Genomic DNA, 17,237 nt, shown 5'->3' with positions numbered 1-17,237 from the left:
CTTAAGGCCTCAGTGAACTATAATCTACAAAAAAGCATGTAAAATAAATCACTCTGTATAATTTCTCCGCGTTATCGAACCTTCAAACCCCTTAACTTTCGAATGGTGAGTAAAGATTTCGATTTTGAAACACGAATAATTTTAAATGAATAGAAATGTGTGGACTTTATATGATTCTTATTCCGGACGCTTCCTTACTTTTGCCTCATATTCCGGACACTTCGATTCGAATTCCGGACAGGTCAAACAAATAATAAATAGAAAAGTCAAATCATAAAATGAAATCGTTAAACCACTAGAGAGACGCCTAAGGAAGTTGAGCATTGTAAAATTTCATAGATATCTATAGACAATGCTTATTAAAATGAGCCTTGAAAGTGAGAACTTTTGAACGGCAAAAATTGAAACATTTCGTGTGAAATGTTTCCCCTACAAAGTAGAGTGTCCGGAATTTGAAGCTGTCCGTAATATGAATCAAAACGGTACTACGGACTCCACAAGACCTTGCGGTGTGGTAAACTTCACCTCCATACAAAATATACCGGTTACACGACGCTGATAAGATTGGTAGTCATGCCCGTAGACATGAGACGTCCACAATGCTCGAAGAGGACCTGGAAGTGCTAGGAGCTTTTGAACGGCTTATGGTTGAGAAGAATGAATCACGAGCTTGCGCAAATCTATGGTGAACCCTGTATCCAGAAAGTTGCCAAAGCTTGAAGCGTGCGATGGGCGTGGCCCGTTGTGAGATTACCAGACAACCATCCCGCAAAAATGGTGTTCACCTCGAATCCGGTCGATACAAGACGGAGAGGAGCGCAACGAGCTCGGTGGTTTGACCAAGTGGAGCAGGATCTTGATAGTGTGGGGCGGTCGAGAAACTGGAGGCCAGCCATGGACCGAGTGACATCTAGGACAACTCCTCAGTATAAAATAAAAACAAATCAGTTTTCTTTTTCATTTTTTCCAACAATATTTTTATTTGCATGTCACAGTATAGTCAGGGGATCCACTACAAAGATGATTTCGTGTCCCCCCGCACAGGAAAACAATCAAAAGACGAACACAACTCATAAACGATCATCGAGTTATTTTTGTTGGACTTCTATCAGTTTTGCAGTAGCGTTTCGTGTACTTATTTTTTCTAGGTAAGAGGGGGATAGTGTTTTACAACCAGATGTTTGCAATCGTTCGCTTAATACTAATGATTAGAATGGTTGACCGCGGGATGAGTCGTCCACTACGCAAGATGCGATTTTCGGTTTTACTCAACGGGATTGCACATTAATGAATTTCTATGCTTGTATTTCATTGACAGTCAGTAGTGTTGATTTCGTGTTTTACGAAAACTGATGATAGCTCACATTCAATGGATACATCTAATTGTTTTTGCTCAACGATTGATAATATCAAAATTACAAACAATTTACAAAAATAAATGACATTCTTTCTAATGTAGCTCAAAAGTGGAATATCCTTTTTCTAAGTTGTGCTAAATGCGGCCTGGTTGGAAAATGTTCTGCAATTTTTTTAACGCTTGTTTTTTTGTACTGCTTTTGTTTTTCGTGATGATCGTGAATGGGTTTACGCTTTGTTAGTCATGCTGTTACATTGAAAAATAATTACACTTATGCATAAAAATGTGATTGAAAATATCGTCTAATCTCGCAATCAGTTACAGATTCGTAACAAACATCTAAGAATGTATGTAATAGATCGGCTTGTGACTCATTTTTCGCCGATCCGCCTCTCGCTTTCTAATTAGTTTGGTATAATTTATTGTTTCCGAATTTTCGTCACCAATTGAATGAATCGTAAATTGAATCTATCTAGTACAATGAATAGTACATCTCTTAGTATAACAGTACATAAGTATTTAAAATATATTTATGTATCTTGTAGTCTATGCTCTGGCTTACGCTCTAAGGAATAGTTACGCCAGTATCTCTAGATTGACCTTCGAGAAATTTCGGTTTTATAGCATTTGAGTAACATCCAAAAAATGATTTAGCTGTCCACAAATCAGTAATTAGGGTGAGGTGGTACTCACCTTTCTCAATGCGTGAGCATTTGATGCATAAGGTCTATCGTTTCGAAATTTTGTGTGTGTTTTGATCAACGGTAATGGTAAATTGACACGATTCTTCGCTGTTCGTTGGCTGTGCCAATAGGTAGCGCTTACCGTGTTCCTTTATGCATGAAGCACTCACCTGTCGCTTGTCACTATTAAATATATATACTCATCTTTGAAATCCTACAAACAACTTTGATTTGTATTTCTAAGAAGTGATTTTTGTATACCTTGATCTTCATATAACTTCAGCTTTTTTTTCTGTATTTTTATGGTTTTTCTATAGGCCGATTTTAAGAGCAATATTTCTGTTGGGAGCTCTGGCCATCGCTCAAGAGCTCAGAGCCACTTATGCTTGTTATTTGTGTGTTAGTTTTTTTTTTTGGCAGATGATTCTCACCTAGTGTCGCTGATAATGTTAGACGTTTAAGGCCATTTAAACCTGTAAATTTACCTCTTCGCTACACTCACTTGTTCTCACACTTCGAACACACAATTCGTCCTAAATATGTCCTAGCTAGTAAAGTTGCAACCGCCACGCCTCAAAAACTGATCACCCGTCGAAAATACAATAGTGATTCTCGGGGTTTCTGCACTCTTATTCTCGCTTTTCACGTTGAAATCCTTGCGTTTCTCACTACATACTTACTACAAAAAAGAAAATGTCAGGTCCTGGTTTACTGGTTTCGTATGATGAATGCACCGTTTGGTTTCTACTTTGTAGCATATATCTTTGCACCTTGGATTTCCGGATGAGCCAAACTGGCAACACGGTCTGCGCGTTGTATTTAGTTTTGAATAATGTCACATAGTGTAAAACGAGTTTCATGTTTTGTTTCTGTCATCTGTTTGCTGTCACCAATCCAATGTTTGACTTGGTGAAACTCTGGATTGGTGACATAACGTGTTCTGAAAGGTGCATTGAGTGAACAAAAAATAATAATTACCAGACACAAAAAAATCAAAAGGAAAATAAAAGAAAACAACTCAAAAATTTTTGTGGAATGTATGCTTTATTCTCTTTTTATTGAAAAATCGTTCCTTATAGGTATGAAGTTATGCACTACTATTAAGAGTTAAAAAATAAATACAGCATCGAAAAAAATCTGAAAATTTGGAAGAGCTCAGGGCGAGAGAGGATAAAACAATTCGGAACAAAAAGATATTCAATAAAAAATAACAAAAAATTTCGTGTTATTTGGTAAAACCATAAATTTTTAATAACTCTTTTCATTTCTGTCGAAACTTTCAACATTTGCTTAACAACTATTGTTAATTAATTAAAGCCTTTTCGTTCCTTAATGTGTTATTATTTTTTCGAAAATTAGTTGTGAAAAGTTCGTTTCCTAAAATAAAATTTCCTTTTCTCGCTTGTAGTGACTTTCTGCTTCGTAATTGTGGGCTATTGTGGCTCTGTTGTTTCCAAAAGTGTGGCTATCGTAGCGATTCTGACCGATGATGGATGACTTATAACCTAAAAGCACTCGGACTAGCACAGAATCTTAATGTTTGCACCCCCTAAACCTGAGAGAGGAGGGGGCTCGCGTCCTAACGAATCGGTGGAATCTCATTTCTGTAATATATGGCAAGCTAATCAAATAAAAAATAACTTTAAAATTTACTCGTACAAATAATACAATCCTTTCAATTGCGGGAGAATTTGCTAATGGCACTGGCAGAACTTGGGGGAGCTCTATCCTCGTTTGTGAAATGTACATGTTCGCGTTACTATGCTTCATTTAAATAAAATTAATAATGCACCCGGTCGGCAAACGAAATGCTTCCCGTTGTTTACAATTGCGGCTAGCAAACGAATCGTTATTCGAATATCTTAGTATGGCAGCGCATTCATGTGTGTATATGTGTGTGTGGGCGCAATTTGCTCAGCTCAGTTTTTTGTACACGACGAAAATAAAATACTTAAAACAAAAGCTTCTAGGAAACTGGCGAAACGAATCGAGGCCAAAAGGACAACCATTTTGTATGTGTTTTTCTTCTCTCTGTCGATTGTCACCTTTGTATTGCGCGATTTCTCGCGTTTGTATGTGTGTTTATGCTCAATGTTATGGGTGTCAGTAAAATATTTGAAATATTTTTATTTGTTTTAGAAAAATCCACTAACTACTTCATTATCGTTCTATAATATTCCGTTTTAGTACAGTTTTAGTACAATTTGTTTTCTTTATAAGAAGTTTCCTACTTTCTCTTCTCTGTCCTTTTTTCTGTGTGAGTGATACGTAGCAGCAACTTTTTTGTTTGCGGTTACACTTGTGAATTTTACAGGGAGAGAAATCACAAAATCATTTTCACTTAATTTAAGTTCAATTTTCTTGTATTTTTGTCACTTGTCATCGCAATTAGTACGGACAGTTTGTTTTTTGCGCTTCTTGCGTTATTTTTACTGTGTCGAAAAGCCGCTGTGGCTTCACCTCGCTCGATTATAAATAGAAGTTTTTCGTGCGCTTTCCTTCTAACCGTTTTAAATTCATCGTTTTTTGTCTCATTTTTACAGTACTAATAATTTCCCTTATTAAAAGTCTATTTTTCGTTCTCTTTTACATATAAATTGAGATCACAGTGTTTAGAGATAAAATTGTAGTAAAGAACAATTTTTATTTTATTTTTTTTATGAAAATCGTTTTGTTTTGACTCTCGAGAGATGTGCGGGGGATTGATTGTGCCCGTACGGAAATACATCGACGGATGTTTGTAGGTGTGTGCGTTTCGGAGGTGCTAGTGAAGCTAAATCAAAGGACTACACATACAATGGCCAATCGGAAATTGGTGCATTTTGGAACATGGAACACCTAAAGGTTCGGGTTGGTTTGCGTCAAGGCATCGTAGGACAGATATTGTGAATGCATTAATAAGTTTTTGTAATTTAAAGGACATTCAACATTCAAATATGTTCGATTGAATTGATATCTTTATGTTTAATCTTATTGAAGAATGATTGATGCATAGTAGAAAATCTGCAAACCCATAACTGATTTGCAGCGCAGCACATTATTTGGAAATTTTCTGCTTTTTTCATGGCAAACACACGACTGTTGTTTAGGAATGATTTTTTTTTAAAGAATCCAATAAATTATTTATATAACACTCATTTATAATTTCTGAATAAAAATTGTATAATTCAATAAAACACGAAGTTGAAACAATTAATGCTGGGGAAATCAAGCATGAAGTCAACTTATACTACAATCTCTCAGCAATTAGAAAAAAAGTATCCATATATACAGTCGACTCTCCACATCTCGATGTTCTACATCTCGATATCTCTCCCTATGTCGATGATTTCATAAGTCCCTTCAGTCTGCATACATTTTCACTCTCCATATCTCGATATCCTCCTTATCTCGATATCTCCATGTCTCGATGTGTTTCTGTTGATTTTTCGTTCTCGATTTTCTCTCCATATGTCGATATGATCAATATCGAAGGTTACTAGACCAAAATTTTGGGATTCTAAACAAATCGGGAGCGCAAAATGACGTTTGTTTGTGTATTACTTTCTTGGTAACAGAGTGTTTTTCAATCAAGTATTCATCAAAAATTTGTTCTTTGTCTCGATCTCTCCCTATCTCGATGGTCCCTTCGATATCGAGATGTGGAGAGGCGACTGTAGTAGTTTTTGACCATAACAGATAAGAATTCTTGACAGAGATCGCAGCAAGCCGCGCGTGCTAGTGGACGTGTCACGCGCGCGCAAGTGCACCTGTCACGATTTTTATGGCTAGTGGAAGTGGATATCGAAATTTGCATTCCGAATCAAAGTTCTAGAAAAAAGCGGTGAAAAGTTCCTTTTATTGTTGAAAACAACAAAACATAATTGCCGTTCAAAAGGCATATGGCAATGGTAAGTGATAAAAAGAAAGTCACCATTGTATTCGTTGGATAGCCAGATCGATTTGAGGAATTTGGTGAGTTCCGATAAACTCTTCGAATTTGTGTTTTTTTTTTCAATCAAGACCAGAAGTCGATTGATTTTCTATTATTCAACTTCATCTCTTTCCAGAGAGCGAGGGAAGGCGCTTTAGCCAAGGCTTTTGAACCAGGGCACATGGAAGAAATACCTGTATCCCAGCAGAAGCAATTCATGGAGTGCGCATTAACGATCTTAGCAAAGCAACTCCCAACGATTTTATCTCCCTAAAATGAAAGGGTATGTAGGATTGGCCCCGTTTCTACCATTAAATATTAAAATATTTGCGTTTATCATATTATTCACACGTAGATAAACTGATCGCCGTACTTTTTTTTGAATTATCTTCAAACCAAGGTCTGCACAGTGGGCCTAGCCATTTTAATATTTGTGAGATATAACCGTTTAATTTAAATGCTGACAAGAAAATACTGCAAGAAATTCCGATATTTCTAGGATCCTTTTCAATATTGTTTCAATACCGTTTGTACGAATTTGAGCTCAATGTATTGGCAACAATTTTTTGAATGATTGAATGTAGCAATAATGTGTTTTATGCAATGTTGCTGAACAACGATCGGAAACGCGAGGCACGATGAATTTTCGTAGGCATCAAAACAGAATCTGCGAATATACACAAACAACCGTTCGGGCGCTTCATTCGTTCGTGTTTCATTTTCGGATCGCTGTTTCTCCCGACGCTATCATCGGGTGATTTTCCATCGCTTGGTAATGTGAACGGTACGATCCACGCCGCCTGCTCTTCGCGAAGAACAAAAAAATATTCATTTCGATCATCTTCATGTGGGCTTGCAACAATCACGCTAAACTTGCTCCGCTCAAAAATGAGTGCCGAGCGCACAAAATTGGCCTCTTTTCGTGCAGCACAGATTCTGTGCAAAGGGGCTGTACACAGTTTTGTGCAAACGGTGGTAAACAAATCTGAATGAGTGAATTGCGCACAGAGGAGGAACGCTTGGAATGCGGAATTCGTTTCCATTTTTGTTTTGCTTCTTAAAACATTAAAAAAAAAACTTTCCAATTTTGAAGATTTTCAGAGATTTTTTCATTTGAATAGCCGAAGCGGAAGCAAATGGGGAAAAAACTTTCGCATTTGCGACCACCTTCCGGCTTTTCGCTAGAAAACATCTCAGAAAACTCCCCATCTTACCAACGGCCAACTGTTTGCTGCCACGCGGGATATCATTGACAGTTCCCTTTTCATCGATCTCGGACAGCCGAAGGCGAAAAGTCGGCAACTCACAGAATTAGTGCGACCTACTCAGAATTTTCACTCAGTCAGCCAGTTCTGCATTGGTTGCTTCATTCTGTGTAGTTTTAACACATGCGCTGCGTGGAGCTGGCTTAGCGTAGAGTGTTTGCTTGACTTTACGAGAAGAAGCAACCTTGCAATAAATCACGAGAATGAACAGCACGTGGATAAATGAATCCTATGAGGGGAGAGGCTTCGCGAACCACTTATCGGTGTGTTCATTTTGCTTCTTCGACGTTGCATCCGTTCGCTTTTTGCGATGCTCTTCGTGACGCAAAAATGAAAAATGAATTTTGGCGAATGTTGGATCGCGAAGATGCGTCGATCATTGTTCACGAAGAAGATCCATCACAACCCTGGTTTTATGTACTCAGAATTTTGTGTAAAGATAACACCAACATAATTTGTCTTCTAACGTCAATTGAGTTTCAAATTTTTGTCCAATTTGCGATATAGTGTGTTGAACTTCATAGTTAAAAATGACAATATGCATGCCTAAAAATGGAACTAAAATCGACAATTGGGTCCTGAAATTTGAAATGAATGCTTGTTTTTGTTTGATAATACGAAAGAGCATGTTCTTGCAACTACTTTAGCAATTTTTCCATCTCAAATAACGGCAATAACATATTTAAACTTTAATTTTAAAAATGGTTCCAAATATGAACCTTGACACTTTTGATCATGTTTGACGTTCGCTTAGTCGAGAAAAACACCACAGGGGTTTTAGTTTTAGCACTGGGGTTGTTCCTATCTGACATTTCGGAACGGACACGGAAAACAAAATACACCCAAAACATGAGTTTAAGCCAAGGGGTGTGACGAAATCTAAAAAAACATAAAAAAAGTTTTTTGGACTAAAGCAATCCAAAAATTGAGTAAAAATATGTGTTTTTTTTCCAAAACTTCAACGTTTGGCACTAAAATTGGGACAGGGCTTTAGGATCCAATTCACATTCCTAATTGTTGTAAATGATTGTAAAACTGATATGAATAAAAGTTGTTGTAAATTCTGTAAAAGATTACATAAGAATACTTCTGAGAATTATTCTCAAAAATTGTGCTCAGAAGTTTGTCAGAATCTTCTTAAAATTGTGTCCTGAACTGAATGTTCAGAGTTTTATAAGAACCTTGCTCATAAATTATAGAATTCAGCCAGAATTCACCTAGTTTCATTAGAGCTATAGAAAACCTTGTCCAGAATTCTCTGTATATCATTACTTAGATTCTGTTCAAGTCTCTCCTATAATTTCATTAGAATACTGCCCAAGATTTGATGGAAATTCATGCAAGATTGAGAAAATGTGCCTGAGATTCCATCATAGTCCCGCCCGAGTTCTTAAATCCTGCCATTAAACTTGTGAAAATTAGGTCCAGGATTTTGAAAAACTTTAATATTCCATCAAAAATCTGCCGGCGGTTCCATTAGAATATCACATAGGATGTGGAAATCCATTCCAGTATTTTATGATACTTGTATCCGGGATTTAATGAAGACGCTGTTTGGAATTGGATGGAATCTTATTAGGCATCCTGAAACACTCCTGCTCATCTTTACCATGAAAATCATGTCCACTTGATGATAAACTTGGTTAAGATTTTTGAGAAGTTTGTTTTTTATAATCTTTACAATGATTAATACATTCGAGATGATCTAGGGGCCTTCCTTAGCCGAGTAGATAGAGTCAGCGGCTACAAAGCAAGGCCATGCTGAAGGTGCAGAAGGCGCTAGCGTGAAACTTCAAACGCGAAGGAAAACGATGCGCGCGCCTCTGGTTGTGAGCTGTGGAACATATAAAATTGGAGATGACCGTTTAAAACGTGATCGGTGGTTCAAGTATTTTATCTCATTACAGCATACTCAAACAGTTCTTCAGTTTTTTCGCTCAGAAAAGTAGTCCACTCATTGAGCTCAAATTTTATAAGAAAGTCATGAGGCATAAACTCAACGAAACTATTTGTCAACCTTGAATATCAATGAAAACCCAGAAAAGTTCCGATCACCAGAAACAAGTTCGTGTGTTTGCCTGCCTTTTTGTTGATGTTGTATGTATGCTTGCCTTGATTTCGGTTTCACTATTGGCACTACACTCTCGTCGAGTGACATTTTGCGCATTGATTAATGATGATTACTGCTTGCACGTGCCTTCTGACGATCTGTGACCGTTTTCTGTGCGGGTGTGTGTGTTCGGTTTACATTGATCGGTACTGACGTTACTGGGAACTATTTTGGCACCTTTTGTGGAGGGCGGTGGACGCGGAAATAGTACTAAACGATAAAGTTATACCGACTACACCCGTCCCTACTTACTCGACCAAGAGAACAATCACTATCGACTGATCGGCGGCTGCTGCGGCTGTGGTGGTGGTGGTGGATGTGGTGCTAGTCGCGGTGGCGCCATCTGATGCGGGCACCGGTGCATGTCGACTGCATTCGTCGCCAACGTCGACGTCTTCGTCGACATCGTCGTCCTCTGCGGGGGGAGTGTCGTCGCCGTCGGCAATCGAATCCAGGGGAGCACGACGGCGTATGGAGGTCGCCGTGCCGGCGTCAGTCTGCGCCGGAGTCGACTCGATGTAACCCATGAATGGATCGTCGTGAACTAGCTCTATCTGGGGATCATTCAAACGCATAACGTCTATCGACGAAAGTTCGGTCTACAAGCTGGTCGCACTGGAGGAGGACACGATGGGAATACCGTTGATGTCTTCGTGCAGAAGATGGTGCGGGTGAAGACTGGCCGGGTGATGGTGGTGGTGGTGTTGCTGCTGAACAGCCGACAGGTGATGATGCTGCTGCTGCTGTTGCTGCTGTTGATGCTGATGATGACTACTGCTACTGCTATTGTTATTTGCACTACTGCTACTGCTGCTGCCGTGGCTGTTCTTCTCCTTCTTTATCCGCTGCTTCAGGTGAACCTTGGCGTGACGTTTCTTCTCGTCTGACCGGGCAAACTTGCGGCCGCAGATGTCGCAGGAGAAGGGTTTCTCGCCGGTATGTGTCCGGATGTGCGTTGTTAGGTGATCCGATCGGCTGAAGGAACGCATACAGATGCGGCACTGGAACGGTTTCTGGCCGGTGTGTATTCTGATATGTCTGGTGAGTTCGTCCGACCGAGAGAACCGTCGATCACAGTTTTCCACCGGGCAGGCGTATGGACGCTCGTGAACGGGGGTTTTGCTGGGGCGGTTGGGGTATTTTCGGGGTTTTACGGGGACTAGCTTCAATGGCATGGGACACTGCTGGTACACTTGGTTGAGAATTTCGTGACCTTTGCTGGTGGACGGGTTGTACTCGGCCAGTTGCACTGCGTACTGAGCTTGCTGTTGAGGCGTTAGTTGACTGAGCTGACTTACGTCCGGCAGCTGGGATGAGCTGAATGGTTCCTGCTTGGGGATAATGCCGGTTGAGGAAGACGATGAAGGCCCGGGGATGACTACGTTGTGTTGGGGACTGCCGTATTCTACGGGCGAGTCTAGCCATTGGTATTTGGGTGTTTGTCCCATACCGAGTGCTTGGCTGCGGGAGTACTGATGCATCTCTTGGGCTTGCTGCTGTTGCTGTTGCATATCCAGTGAAGAAACGCAACTGGCATAGCTGGGTGGTTGCTTAAGAATGATACTGGGACAGTCCATATTGAGGCCTAGGAGCTCTACCGATTGGTGACTTCGTTCGTCTGTGCTGTAGTGATGGGAGGGATGTTGATGATGTCCGGCTGGGGATGGAGTTTGAGCAGCGGATTGTTGCGCTACGGCAAAGTGAGCTTGAGCTGAGCTTTGTGGGCCAGGTCCTAGAAGACCGAACATGGGTGGCTGAAAGAGGCTCTTGTCTGGACTTGGGAGGCCCCATCCGCTCAGGCCAGATGTTGGAGACATTTGACCGGACATGATGGAGAGTTGCGATCCAGTTGCCGTTTGAAGTCCCATGCCGGGGCCAGCCGTCGTTGTGAAGATGCCCCGATAGGAGATCTTGCTGTCTTCGTGCTCGGTTGATTGATCGTGATGCATCTCTTGGCTGGCGCTGTTGCTGTGATGTGACGAGGACTGGGTCACCGCGGGGTGATGTGACGCAGACGAGGGATACATTGCGTTACTGCTGGTGTTGCTAGCCTCTTCTTCGATGACCACAGATTGCGGTGTGCTGCGTTCCTGCTTTGTGGGGCTGCACAAGCTTGCACACGGGCTGGACACGGTTTGCGGTTCCAGCGAGAGATCGTCCGACTCGATCGATCCTGTGCGGAAGAAAAAGAAAACGAAAGTTTGAATCATACGGGTTGCATACATCGGGGTTCTAACCTCCAAGCGTATTTAAATTTATAATTAAGACAAAGTGCCACCTATAAATTCCAATCGTAGCGATGCAAAAGCTCCCTCGGAAGAGAGGGAATGGGGAGAGCGGGGGTCATTTTTAATTTGACAGCATTCGAATTTCTGTTTCCGTTTTGGTGCATAAAATTAAAATAAATTTGAATCTCACTCGGTGCATGATTTTTACGCCTTGTCTTTGGTTGGTTTTATTGATTTGGTTCGATTTTTTCGCTTCGTGATCCTGCTCGACGACTCGCTGAATCTGTTCTGGCGACGTTGCGCGCTCTTGTTAGCATAACAGGGCCATAAAATCACTTCAACGCAGTCGTGGATTTCTAGATAGCAGCACAAGACAATCTGCCAACAGGCGCGTAAATGACGGTGCAACTCTTCAATTAGTCGCATGTTAAGAATTAATTGATTGTGTACTTTGTACTTTTCGGTGGCGAAAGTATGTTGTAGAAACCGAGTGGATGGCCGTCCGCTCGCTAAACAGTCACTTCCTTCGTTTCAATTTAGAGAACTTAGGCGAGCTCAAACAAGCCAAAAGTGCTTATTCACACTTCATGATAAGAGACCGTTTGACGGAGGGGACCGAAGACTGGAAGCAAGTTATGAACGATGCTCTTCAAGACGAGAGTTTTGCCTCTGTTTTTATCATCATCAGCATCATCATCGTTGTGTACGAGCTTCTGTAGAGGGTAGTCGGTCTACGGGCAGTAGCAGCGTCGTCAAACAGCTGGGAGTCAAAGCGATACGCGATCTTGGTGTCGATGCTTCTGGCTGCCTCGCTTCACAAGTGTAAAAAATAAAACGGGATGAGTGTTGTAGCAGAAATTCTACAAAGAAAACGACGACGATGATGATGATCATGGGGAGGCGGCAGAAAATTGCTGCTACCGGGCTGAGCCTGTGCGGGCAATAATAAGAATAAATCAGTCGAAGCGGTAATTAAAAAACGCAGGGTTCTAATTAGGGCCCATCCAGTGGCTGAAGAGAGGGACTGAGGTGCAGTGATTTTCATCGTTCGAGAAAGAAAACCGTTGAAGTTTGATGGGAACTTCAATGGGATGATGATCGTGTTTTCGGTTCCTAATAGGGTGCTTTTGAGGCATGATGAGATGTGCAGGAGGTCGTTGTTTTTGAGGAGAGAAATGACAAATTAGCCATACAACAACCAAACGAAGTCGTAGAAGTATCTCTGGTGTTCAAGAAGCTTTCTCAGGAAATTCGTACAGTAAGAATTGTAAGACTGTTCTCCAATATTTCACAGAATTCCTCTGGAAAATCGTGAATTATGAGGGTTATTAATAATGTTTGTTCTCTTGAACATATGGTAAAATACATGAGGCTGAAAATATCATGTTTTCCTAGTTTGAAGCTGTCTTGATTAGGGTTCCTAATCTCGTAACGCAATTCTAAAAGATGTCCAACGCGCGTCAAGGGTCAACTATAATTATTACTAGGGAGGTAGTTTTGAAGATCTTCACAAACTTTTCACAAAGTTAGATAGGGTAGGTGTACCAGTTATGGACATAGTGAGTCCCTATTTCGCCATACGTGATTACTTTAATGTCTTCAAATTTTGAAAATGTTTATGTGTTGTAGTAGTTAGATTTAACATATATCTTGATGTAAAAACATTCAAAAAGATTTAAAATGTGATAGTTATTAAAATTTTACATATGGCCATAGCTGGTACACTTTCCCTAATTAAAAACTAAAACAATCTGAAACAGAACTTTCAAACTAAATCCATTCAAATACTTCGCCAAAGTTCCACATTTATTGCTAACGATCGTGTCACGTCGTCGCCGATCGTCTCCACTCGCGATAGTGTACGTTTGCGAGTCGATCCCTCGCACATACACTCAAAAACGCCCGAAGAGCCCCATTCGCCGCCTCTTGGGGCTTTTAATTTATGCTGATAGTGTAATTTATGTTTTCGATATTTCCCCGCACAAACCCGTGCATCCTCGCAAAGCTGGGAGTGCCGTCTTTCTCCGCGCCACGATCCCTTTTCCTGTGCGGGCAATGTTTTGATGATGATGTCGATTTAAATCGAAACCTCGCGCGCGATTATTGGATTCGCCTAGGGGTCTTTTGATGGGGACGCCTCGATCCGACCGGAAATGCCCATCAGCATCGGGAGGACCGCGAGCTCGTGCTCGATCTCGAGGAGGGATCGACACCTCACACACAGACGTATTTATTTGGGGGCAAATTGGAAATCTGACGGCTTGATGGTTGTCCATCATCCAGTGGTCTCGGGTCGAAAACTTGCTTTGCTTTGGAGAGGGGGTGTTGGGAATTAGTGTCATAATTATGTCGGGTAAAGACTAATTTAAAATCTGTCCATCACCGGGCGGGACTGGATTTTGGAAGCTTACCTGCTGGTGGTGGATCTCGCACTAGGGTGGGTCAAATAATGAAAAGTATGAGAATACCACCTCCCTTATCATTCTTATACTTTTTATGGTAAAAACGAAGTTCTGTCAAATTTTCAACCATTTTTATGAATATTTAAAGGTGATACAAATGCGTTGAAACAATGTACAAGACAAAAAATTAAAATTACGTTTGCAACACCGGTTAAACTATTACACAGCGTACCAAAAGTTACAGATCTGCGTGTCTCAAGGATCAAATTATGTGTCTCTAGTAGATTTGGGATTGCTGTATCTGATTCTTCTTCTTCTTTCTGGCGTTACGTCCCAACTGAAACAAAGCCTGCTTCTCAGATTGTGTTCTTATGAGCACTTCCACAGTTATTAACTGAGATCTTTCTTTGCCGATTGACCATTTTTGCATGTGTATATCGTGTGGCAGGTACAAAGATATTCTATGCCCAGGGAATCGAGAAAATTTCCATTACGAAAAGATCCTCGACCAGCGGGATTCAAACCCAAGACCCTCAGCATGGTCATGCTGAATAGCTGCGCGTTTACCGCTACGGCTATCTGGGCCCCTAATCTGATGTCATTCTCAAAAAAGTTCCAGCACGTCAAAATTTTTAGCTATAGGTCACCAAAGTTGTATAAAACATAGTTATCATTGATGTTTACGTGAAATTTAAGGTACGATTCGTCAAACCTGTTTGTAGTCTAATCAACCAAACATTCAGAATAGGACTTTAACTTTATTTCGGATATAATTTGTTTGAAATTGCACGATTAAATCATTTTTTAACGTGCTCACAGTCTTCATACAAATTCTTCGTTTCTCTTATATGGCAAAGAAAAATATTTTTCAAAACCATCAAAAAATAACTTTTGAGCTTGGAAATTTCTATGAACTTTGTTCGTAAGTATTGTTAAACGCATGAAGTTTGTATTCTGTGGCAAATTAGGTAAATAAATTGCCATACAAGCTGGCAAACTTGCATGCAAGTTGACTGATATAGTCAAATATAACTGTCCGATATTATCTGATATAGTCGAATGTATTTATCCGTTTATTTTATCATACATTACCAAGCAGTGTTATTGAACAACTACCAAAATACTAAATATTACGTACTTTGCAATTGAAAGTTGCGAAAAAGTTTCACATCTTTTTGGTGAAAATCGAACTCACGAGTCCCAACTCACTAGATAGGGCGCGTTACCGCTACGCCACGAGAGGACCCTTGAAAGCAGAAGATAAACCGAATCCGATTCATGGCTTAGTGGTAACGCGCCTTATCTAACGAATTGGGAGTCGTGAGTTTGATTCTCATAGAGAAGATGTGTTATTGGAAAGTTGTCATATTTTTTAATTCGTGCTATGGCGTGTTCAATGATAATCTATGCTCATAGAAGTTTTGTTACGGAAAGGTCCTGAATAAACCAAGAATCGAGCCCAGACACCTACAGCATCTTTGTTTTGTTATCGCTGATGTTTCTACAACAATAAGGAAGGCAATACAAAAACTTCCACTAAATTGTATAATAAATTAAACAGCTTCATTATTTTCAATATATTGAACGCTTATGATGTAGCTTGAAATTTTTTTTTGACTATTCGCTGTTAAAGCTGATTTAGAGGTCTACAAGCAAAGTAACATGAATACCAACGTACGATCAATCTTACACAAGTTAATTTCCTCAAAATAAAAACGTATTGATGTTTGTTTGACGACATTTGAGTTTTAGGTCAACGTCAGATCAATAAGGAAGCGAATGCTCGGCAGCAATTCTGTTTATGGTTAACTTTATCACAGCAAATACAATCAATGTTGTTACAGTTATCACAGCAAACAAAAATAAAATATCAACATTGCACTACTACGTAGTTTAGGTAAAACTTATTGGAAAACATGATAAAATGTTATATTTATCAGCATACCGAAAGATAACTGATTGATTTTTCAAAGTCGAAAAAAATGTTTCAAAATATTTCAGCTTCCTTCTTCTTCTTTCTGGCATTACGGCCTCACTAGGACAGAGCCTGCTTCTCAGCTTAGTGTTCTTATGAGCACTTCCACAGTTATTAACTGAGAGCTTACTGTGCCAATGACCATTTTTGCATGCGTATATCGTGTGGCAGGTACGAAGACACTCTATGCCCTGGGAAGTCGAGAAAATTTCCAACCCGAAAAGATCCTCGACTGGTGGGATTCGAACCCACGACCCTCAGCTTGCTGAATAGCTGCGCGTTTACCGCTACGGCTATCTGGGCCCCAAAAAATTTCAGCTTACTCATGCTTATTTTATATATTTGAAGTCGTTGTAAGTCTTAAGTATTCGTAATATGTATTAAAACGGTACTTTCTATTTAAACTAGACCTTTCAACATGAAATTGACAACCATTCGGATTTGGAACATTTGCAAGCACTTAAATTTTGTCAGATGGTCATATTTTTTTGAGAAGGAGAACCGTTTTGTCTCAAATTCCGGAAAGACTTATATTCTGAACATTCGGTTTTTGTATGGCGATTTGGTTGAAATGTCTCGCTGAAATATGTCATCAAATTACCTGAAAATGGCAGTCGATTGCAATTCAATTTTACGTTTTCCATTTTATTTTGTACCGTAATTCGAGGTATCTTTGATCAGCGGGGTAACATTGATCGGAATGACTCATCTCGTAAAAAAATCGTATCATCATTTATTGATCAAACATTTCCAAATCACGAATGGTGCTTATCTTTCGTGTATTCATGAGCTAAAAAAGTGAAGATTTATGCGTTTACCTCATGCGTAAATTTGTCTTTTCAAAACAATGATTTCAATGGTTAAGGATGACACTACCGAAGATTCATGTCTTACATAAATTCTGCAAACGACATGAGCAAGGAAATGCGATTCTTACTAAAAATGGCATCGCCGAAGACGATTCCGTTGTCAAAACTTTTATAAGTATGCTCAATTAGGCAACATCAACGAATTACTGTTAAGCATGCAGAATTCCCTTAGGAAATTGCCTACCTTTAGGCGTATTGCATGATTCGAGGTGTTTTTAATTTTAAAATAACTCAAAAAATAAGCGACTTGCAAGAGTTTGGTGTTCATATTCGGCTTGAGAGACCACGATTTAAGTAAGTAAAAACATTTTCAGTATTGCCGAACGTTGTTTACATAGGTGATCAATGTTACCCCATTTCAACTAAATCAAAAAATCGCTTAAATCATTTTTGAAAATATGGTTAAATCTTTCAAAAAACAAAATACAGTATATA

At 39.9% G+C, this 17,237-nt stretch overlaps 1 protein-coding gene across 2 annotated transcripts in view; it reads right to left on the bottom strand.

The window, feature by feature from the left end:
- Nucleotides 1–9,331: 9,331 nt before the first annotated feature.
- The window catches only part of LOC5569282 (dendritic arbor reduction protein 1), a 375,741-nt gene continuing 367,835 nt past the window's right edge, over nt 9,332–17,237 (bottom strand). For both annotated transcript variants that reach the window (XM_021854296.1, XM_021854297.1), the window contains exon 6: nt 9,332–11,501. In XM_021854296.1, the coding sequence (XP_021709988.1) occupies nt 9,928–11,501 (1,574 nt within the window). In that variant the 3' untranslated portion in view covers nt 9,332–9,927. The remainder of the gene's footprint in view (nt 11,502–17,237) is intronic.

Source organism: Aedes aegypti, chromosome 3 (assembly GCF_002204515.2).
Source record: "Aedes aegypti strain LVP_AGWG chromosome 3, AaegL5.0 Primary Assembly, whole genome shotgun sequence".
In the NCBI taxonomy this organism is placed as follows: Eukaryota; Metazoa; Arthropoda; class Insecta; order Diptera; family Culicidae; genus Aedes; species Aedes aegypti.
The sequence above is the reverse complement of the archived record's forward strand: the minus strand, read 5'-3'. Positions and strand labels throughout refer to the sequence as shown.